The sequence below is a fragment of the Otolemur garnettii genome, unplaced genomic scaffold, assembly GCF_000181295.1.
Source record: "Otolemur garnettii isolate 467f Iridium unplaced genomic scaffold, OtoGar3 scaffold00441, whole genome shotgun sequence".
Classification (NCBI taxonomy): domain Eukaryota; kingdom Metazoa; phylum Chordata; class Mammalia; order Primates; family Galagidae; genus Otolemur; species Otolemur garnettii.
Window position 1 is genome coordinate 69,834 of NW_003852836.1, and position 8,857 is coordinate 78,690.

Here is an 8,857-nt window from a genome sequence, read left to right on the forward strand (position 1 = left end):
GACAAGCTGCTCGATAGATAGCTTGTTCCCTGAGGGTACCACTGTGGGTTCAGGGATGTCTGGAGTGCCCCGAAAGCTTGTCTGGTTTGTGACGGGCCCCGGGGCTGGGCCCTCTTCCCGTTTCTTGACTGAGTTGAGGTTAGTGGCTTTCCATCTATATCTGAAGTTGATCTGCAGTCTCTAGCCCAATGGAGCCCTTTTCTGCATCTTGGACAGATGCCTGGAGGTTTCTGTCCCGGGCCTCTTCCCTTACATTCCTTTTTAAAATGTCCTGACTTGCCACAGTTATAGCAGTTCCCTTTACCTTGTAGCGCGCCAGCTATGGCTAGCCCTATTTGCTGCACTTCTGTTACATCTCTGCAAAGCCTCAGGTAGTCAGTGATTTCTCTATGTTTATGTGGTCTGAGGATATCCTGGCAGGCCTTGTTAGCGTTTTCAAAGGCTAACGGCTTTATAATGGGCAAGGCCTCTTCATGACCTCCAAACAACTTATTGGCTGTCTGGAATAGTCTGTCCACGAACTGTGCAAACGGTTCGTTTCCTCCCTGCATCACTTTAGACAGCGTTCCTCCTACTTCCTTGTTTGGAATGCGCCCCCAGGCTGCTAGAGCTGCAGTGGTGATCTGAGCATATGTCCCTGCTGCATATCCTACTTGGGCCTGGAGGGTCTCATACTGTCCTCGACCCGAGAGCATATCCAGGTCTATGTGGGGCTGGCCTGACCGCGCGTTCATGGCCGCAGTCTGCCTACATGCATCCTCATAGTCAGCTCTCCACAAGAGATAATCTCCTCCTGAAAGCCCTGCCCTAATCAATTGTTTCCAATCCCAAGGGGTTAAATTTTTATATCTGTATCCCTCTAGGATAGATCTCACTAGGGCCGACTGTGGACCATACATGGACACAGCCTCCTTCAACTGTTTGAATTCTTTTATGGGTATAGACTGATGATACCTTTGCTGATTCTGCTCAATCACGGGGGCTATGAATTTCACTCCCCCTGAGACTTCTGTTGACTTGGTATGATCCTCATACGGATCTGTCCATAGGGCCATGTTCCCCTGATTTGTACTTGGGGGATCCGGCGGGTCTTCTAATGGTAAAAATGGGTTGCTCATGTACTGTGGGAGAGGGGGTTTCACCCGCCTGGACAATTTTAATTGTAACCTTTCTATTTGTTCTCGAATCTGCTCTTCCATCTCCTCCTCCTCTCCTGCTGTTTCCCGCAGCTGCGACAGGTCCGGATACAGACCCGGGCCTCCCTCTGGCTTTTCTTGTGTAGTTTCCCCACCTTCGACTCCCTTAGGGAGTTCCTCCTCCTTACTCTCTGCCTGGACCTTTTCTAGGTCCTGTCTTAGTTGTTCTAACTCCTGGCGAGCTACTTGAGTGGGACCCAGAAGGGCATCTCTAATTGCTCTCCACAGGGAGAACGCCCAAGTGGGAAAGTCTTTTGGTCCCTTTTTCTTCAAGTGCTCTGTGAGATCATGTCTGACTTGTTCCCAATCCCTGGGGTTCAAAGCCCCTCCGAAAGCAAACCATGGACTGCTCTCCTGCACTAAGCTTATAAAGTCCTGCAAGGTGGAATTATGGACTTTTATTCCATGCTGCTTCAGCAGCGCCTTAAGGCTAACTGTTAGTTTCCCTTGTTGTCCCATTTCGTAGGGCACTGGGGTCGCTAGACATTTCTCTAGGACTATGTATGGGGGGTAGTGCACTTACCTGATTGCGGACTTATGCGCGCCGCCTCCGCGGTCCGAAGACTGTTTCGCTCCCGGTTCCTGGAGCTACGCCGATCTCGGTGGGACCTCCACTTGACACTGCCCGTCCAGTGGGCGGTGTCGGGGAGTTCGTGATTAGCGTATGAGAGGGAGAAGGAAAGGGTGGACACAATCACACAACCACTCATACAGTATAGGGAGAAGGCTGAGCCGAAGCTGTTTATTTGGGATCGGTACAATCTTATATAGGGTTAGTTGAGGGGGAGTGGTTACTTTATGACGCTGAGTCTATATAAGGCTAGGAATGTAGTCTTTGGCCTATGATAGGTTTAAAATGTGAAGGGAGGGCGGAGGGGTTGTGCTGTCCTGACGGGAGGGGCCCTGCGCTGTGCTCTGTGTTTCCATCTAAGTCTTGTACAATGTAGCTAGTTCTATCCAGTTTTCTTACCAGTACTGGTCTCTTTATCCGGCCTTTTCACGTGGGGGTTGAATTAGGCTAGCACTTCCTCTTACGATGTAGTTTAGTATTTCTGTTAACCCTTACAGGGACTCCTCTGTGGCCACACGCCACCTGCAGGAGGTGTGCGGCTCTAGCAAGCAGTTCTGGGCCCACTTTGTACCTGTATTTTGTCTTCTTAAATGCTCTTCCTTGGATTTACAGCCTGCCAAACTTCGTTCTGGGCTCAGCTCCCTGTCTTTGGCTTCATAGATTCTGATTCCAATCAGTTTTTCTTCCTTTGCTCAGAAGCCTCTGACCAGGGTTGCTACTGGTCAGCCATCTTCCCAGAATCCACCTTTATTTATTTAATTTTTATTTTTTCTGAGAAAGAATCTCACTTCATCATGCTGGTGTTGCATGCCATGGTGTCATCATAGATCACAGCAATGTTAATTTCTTGGAATTAGGTGATCTTTTTGCCTCATCTTTCCAGTAGTTGGGAATACAGGCACACACATCCTGCCACACACACACCCCCCCACACACAATGCCCAGATAGTTTTTCTATTTTGAGTAGAGGCAGGATCTCACCCTTCCTCAGGCTGGTTTCACCCTCCTGAGCTCAAGCAGTCCACCTGCCTTGACCTCCCAGAGTGCTAGGAATACAGGTATAAGCCATCACACCCTGCCTAAAGTATGGTTTTCTAAGATTCTGGCATTATCATGTCACATTATGTCTGATTTGTATCTGGATGGCATAGTATATGGAATGATTCTTACCCTTGCAGTCAACTACAATCCCTGGAACAGCCACATTGGCATCCCCTAAGGCAGAATCTCGGGTCCCAGCCAGACCTACCAAAATACAATACATTTCAACAAAGTCTGCAGGGCTCAACCCCTGTAGCACAGTGGTTATGGCACCAGCTACATACACCAAGTCTGGCAAATTCAAACCAAACCTGGGCCAGCTAAATAACAATGACAACTGCAACAAAAAAACAGCTGGGCATTGTGGCGGGCACCTGTAGTCCCAACTACTTAGGAGGCTGAGGGAAGAAAATCACTTAAGCACAAGAGTTTGAGGTTGCTGTGAACTGTGATGCCAAGGCACTCTACCAAGGGCAACATAGTAAGACTCTGTCTCAAAAAAACAAAAACAAAAACAAGGTCTCCAGGTGGTTTCAGGCACATTAAAGTTTGAAATGCATTGGTCATACATGTCATGAGATTATTGTGCACTGACCTTGACCTTGGAACTGAAGAAAGACTTGGGGAAGAGATGAATGGGGAGGTGGGAGGTGAGCAAGTGTGGGCCCTCCTTCTTATTTGCTGATGCAAACCCAGGCACAGTCTCTACCCGGGATGAGCGTTCCCAGATGGGCACAGACTGGACCCACTTGGTATCCCCCTTGGAGTGAATCAGACAGACAATCTCAATCAACCAATTTATTCCTGGATAAAGAAGGAAATATGAACATAACTCATTTCAATCTGACTGAAAAAATTCTGGTAAAATAGACATAACATAAAGTGTACCATTTTTAAGGATACAGTTTAGTCATGTTAAGTATGTTCCTATTGGTGCATAACTAACCTCAATTAATTTTTAATCTTCCAATTTGGAACTTTGTACTTCATAAACAACAATTCCACATTCCACTCCCCTCCCCGTCTCAGCCCCTGCCAACCACCTTTGTACTTTCCCTCTGTGAACTCCACTACCCTAGCCACCTTGTGTAAGTAGAACCAAAGAGCGTGAGCATTTTTGTGAGTGGCTCACTTAATTCAGTGCAGTATACACAAGGCTCATCCTTGCTCTAGCATGCATCAGCATATTCTTCCTTGTGAAGGATGAATCACACTCCACTGTAACTATAAGCTGCAGTTTGTTTATTCCTCACCTGTCAATGGGTGTTTGAGTTGCTGCCAACTTTTGGCCATTTAGGTTTTTTTTTCTTTTCACATTTATTAAATTAAGTTCAAAATACCAGATATTAGTGAAGATGTGGAGAAAGAAGACCCTGTACCTAGAAACATAAATTGTTGGCCATTTCCTGAGTCCAATAGTTCCCTTTGCTTTTGAGTTTTCAGGGCCCTGCCACTTGCAGGGCCTTTGACCTCAGTCTGGCCCATTTGCAGACTCTTACCCTCCAGCCCTGTTCTCAGTGACATATGATCTACATCTTTCAGTCCTTTGGATTTGTCGGGCTCTTTTCTGATTCCTAATTGTCACCCAGGATGCTTCTTTTATGTGAAAATATCCCTCCTCACTAAGGAATTTCCCTTTCACTCTTTTTATTTCAATTTGGATTCTGTTTCTTCTATTAGGACTTCAGGGGTCATCCTTCTCCTTGCACTTACACACACCCCAATCACTATTAGGGTTCACTCTTCTGAGCTCTCCTATACTGTAGATGATCCCTTCTGAAATTACACACCTTCCTGTGAAATTCCCTGACTGAATCCTTTTCTCCGAATGAAAATGGTGCTAGCCATTGCACTCCCCTCACCACAAAGCATTGCACATTGTCTGGCATGTAGAAAGTGCAACAGTCAGGCCCGGAGGTCGGGGCTCATGCCTGTCATCCCAACACTTTGTGAGGCTGTAGTGGGAGGATGGCTTTTAAGGTCAGGAGTTCAAGACCAGCCTCAGCTCTATTGCAAGACCCCATCTCTATAAAAAGTAAAGAATAATTAGCTTGACTTGGTGTTGCATGCCTGTAGTCCCAGATGCCTGGGAAGATCTCTTAAGCCCAGGAATTTGAGGCTACAGGAAGCCATGATTGGGCCACTGCTCTGCAGCTGGGCCACAGAGTGAGACCCTTCCTCACATATCAAAGAAAAGAAGAAAGAAATCACTCCAATCCTCTACTCAAATAATGAGGAACACAACCACATCATTTCTCAGTTCAGGATTCTGTTTCCTTACCTGATTTGGGGTAAGTCACTGTTACAACATCTTCATCCTTCAGCACAAACTCTTCTTGTACTTTTCTGAGGATTCCAGGGCTGTAATAAGCCCTCGGGAAAGTGATCCCTTTATACCAAAAGGTGTCGTCTGACATGATGATCTGCAACTTGTACTCGGTGTGAGGGTTTCAGGTGCAGCCAGTACTGGAGGCTGTGGCATCTGCGGACAGATGAGTTGTGAGTTAACCTCTGCCCAATTAGTTATGCATTTTGCTGGCTGGTACAGAGAAGTAAATATTCTGACTGACAGTCCAAAGGTTAATAATATAAGGGAATTGTGAACTCAGAAAACACTCTGGGGGGAGTCTGAGTTTGAGTTCATAGGAGTGAACTGGAAATTCAGTAACAAAAGCAAGCACATAGTAAGCTGTGCAAATCTGAAAGTACTTTTTATAAGAGTTGCACATTTACAGAAAAATTTCAAAGAGAGTCCAGAGGGTTCCCATAATCTACGGTTCATTCAGGTTTCCTTCATTTTTACCTAATGTCTTTTTTGTGCTTCAAAATCCCGTCCAGGGAGTCACATTACATATATTGGCCAACATTGCTGTCCACATGACCATTTGTGGGGCTTAGAGCACAGATGTCAGGCAGTGTTGCCCTGGGGAAGAGCTCGGATGGAAGGAGGGGAAAGTCTGTCCCCCAGGGCCTGAGGCTGACCCAGGGGTTGTCTGAAGCCAGCAGGCCTGGTCAGGGCTCCTCAGTCTATGCCATAATGCACACACCTGGTTCAGACTGAATGTTTATTTATTAACATATATACTAACTCTGCACCCTGCATGGCTTTCAGTAATAAGCATCCAGAAATGTACAAAATAGTCCCTTTTACATACCATGTGAATTTTTATCGGTAGCATTCGATTCAAATTTCCACACCTCAGAGAAGGTATAACACTTTCTGCTGTGAACAGCTATCACATAAAGTTATCTATTCCCAGTGATGTTATTTGGATCTGTGTGACCTTGGTTGGGCCACGAGAATATCAGCATGTGGAAGGGAACACGCCTCTGAAAAAGCAAACTGCTCGTTCACAGTGTTGTGATGATGACCATGTGTTCTGGATTCAGACAACCAATGTGTAAATCCCTTTCCTTCTCTATCCAGAGTCAAATCTGGGCTGGGAACTTGCTTGCTGTGTTTCCCTGAGCCAAAAACCTAAGCTATCTGTGCCTCTGTTCCTCCTTCTCTAAGGTGGGGGAAATAATAGTACCTACTTCATAGGGTTCTCAGGAATATTCAGATAATTTAACATTTTGTAATGTCCTTAGAGTCTGGCACAAAGGAAGCTAGAGTGTAGTGGCATGACCATAGCTCACTGCACCCTCACACTCCTGGGCTCAGGATATTCTCCTACCTCAGCCTCCTGAGTAACTGGGACTATAGGCGTGCACCACTCTGCCCATCCATTTTACTTTTTGTACAGAGGGGTTGTTGCTCTTGCTCAGGCTGATCTTGAACTCCTGAGCTCAAGCAATCCTCCCACCTGGGCCTCCCAGAGTGCTAGGAGTACAGGCATGAGCCACCATGCCCGGCCAATATACTTCTGTTTTGATCAACATTATACATTTGCTCTTAACCCCTTAAAGTACATGTTGATGTGTCTTTGCTTTATAGCTCTTGGCCTGTGAAATTTGTAGTTCTCAACTGTATTTGCTGTGTTACTCTCAGTGTCAATTGAAGTAATTTCCAGAAATCTTTTTCTGTTCTCAGTGGTTCTCAACCTGTGGGTCGCCACCCCTTTGGGAGTCAAAGACCCTTTCACAGGGGTCACATAATGTCAGATATTTACATTAGTATTCATACAATAGCAAAATTACAATTATAAATTAGCAGCATAAATAGTTTTTCGTTGGGGGTACCCAAACATGAGGATCTACATTAAAGAGTCCCAGCGTTAGGAAGGTTGAGAACCACTGACATCAATGCTGATGCTGAGAGCAGCCTCACACAGGGACTCCTGATTATCTAGGGTGTGTTTCCGTGCATTGTGTTCCCACACAGGCAGGTCCTATTTCCTCCCTCATCAGGGGAGCCAAACTTCTCCCTTGCCCTTCCCTGTCTGTTCACTACCCCTAGTTATCATCTTGCATTACTGTCTGTAATACAAGAGGTCACTGCCCGTGTGTTGGCACCAGATACATTCAAGCTAAGGAACATGGAGCCTGGGGCAGGTATGTTGGGCCTTTATTCAGCTCACAGCAGCCAGTGAGCAGGCATGGAGAGTCCAGAAGGTCCCCTGCACTACTATATCTAAGGAGAACAGTAGTGACACAAAGCTGAACAGAAGTCCCACAGTAACCATGTAGTAGTCCTCCAAAGGTGACATCACTGTGCACAGTAACGGCTGTAGTTACGACTATTGAAGGAAAACATGGTGGCTTCCTATAACTTAAAAACCACAGGCCAGGAAGCCCATGGACTCCAGCCCCCACTATCAGTATTTATCCCTGTATTGATACCCATATATTATTGCTTATGCTATTTTCAAGATGTCATGGGAGCAGAGGGCAACATCATTGCTTGGTGAATGTTATGTTCACATTTAGCAACTATTCTGAGTTGAATTCTCTTGCCAAAAATATAAATCAAACTCCCAACTCTAGGTACTTGTGACAATAACCTCATTTGCAGACAAGGTATTAGCAGGCATGATTGAGTTCAGATCAGGTTATTAGAGTGGGTCCTAATGCAATATGTCTGGTGTCCTTATAAGAAGAAAAGAGACTCAAAGAGACACACAGAATACACCTTAGATCAGGAGGGGTGGCTCACGCCTGTCATCCCAGCACTCTGGGACATTGAGACCACAGGATTGCTTGAGGTCAGGAGTTCCAGAACAGGGATAAGGAGAACTTATCTCTACATAAAAATTTCAAAAGGCGAATTAGCCAGGCGGGGTGGCACACATCAGCAGTGCCAGCTACTTGGGAGGGTAAAGGCAGGAGGATCCCCTGAACCCAGGAATTCAAGATTATAAAGAGCTATGGTTATGATTCTGTACTCCAGCGTGGGCAACAGACTGAGAACCTGTGTGTGAAAAAAGAAAAAGGAAAGAACATATGCCATGTAATGACAGAGACAGAGACCAGTGCGATGCGTTGACACCCCAAAGACACCAAGAACTACTCCCACCACCACATCTGAGAGAAAGGCCTAGAGCAGACTCTCCCCTGAGCCTGCACAGAGATCAGGGCCCTGCTGACAGCTTGATGTGAGAGAAGAAATCTCGGAGAATGCCTGCACAGCTATGAGAGTAGAAATTTCTGTTGTCTGAAACCCACCAGTTTCTGGGTCTTAGTTATAGTAGCCCTTGAAAATGAACCCCCACCCCAAAGCCATAGACCATTTTTGACGCATTGAGACCAATGAAGGAATACTACAGAATTTCTAGGTTGTCCAAGCTGTGCCCTGCAGGCCAAATGCAGATGATGAGGACTGCATTTCTTATTTGTGGTATCAGATATCCCCAAAAGTACAGATAGACTTTTTCATTATTTTGCTGATCTGCTTTCATTAGTGTTTGTATATTCAATGTGTGGCCCAAGACAGCTCTGCTCCCCCAATGAGCAGCAGAACATAAAAAAGCTCAAATTTTTGAACAGGTGGATTAGACAAATATGAGACCTTTTCCTACATTCCAAAATGTGAATTGCCGGGTGCTAGAGGCAGTAAGTGGCTTTCAGCACCTCCTCTCTGAAAACCCCCATCCCATGGGAACAGCTCCCA

At 46.0% G+C, this 8,857-nt stretch overlaps 1 protein-coding gene across 1 annotated transcript in view; it reads right to left on the reverse strand.

Moving 5' to 3' along the window:
• Window positions 1-5,225, reverse strand: part of LOC100954595 (bile salt sulfotransferase-like) — a 36,048-nt gene extending 30,823 nt beyond the window's left edge. Inside the window, exons 1-2 of the mRNA XM_003803703.2 lie at window positions 5,090-5,225; window positions 3,404-3,612 (exon numbers count right to left, since the gene is read on the reverse strand). Coding sequence (XP_003803751.1) covers window positions 3,404-3,612; window positions 5,090-5,225 — 345 coding nt within the window. The remainder of the gene's footprint in view (window positions 1-3,403; window positions 3,613-5,089) is intronic.
• Between the last annotated feature and the right edge of the window lie 3,632 nt (window positions 5,226-8,857).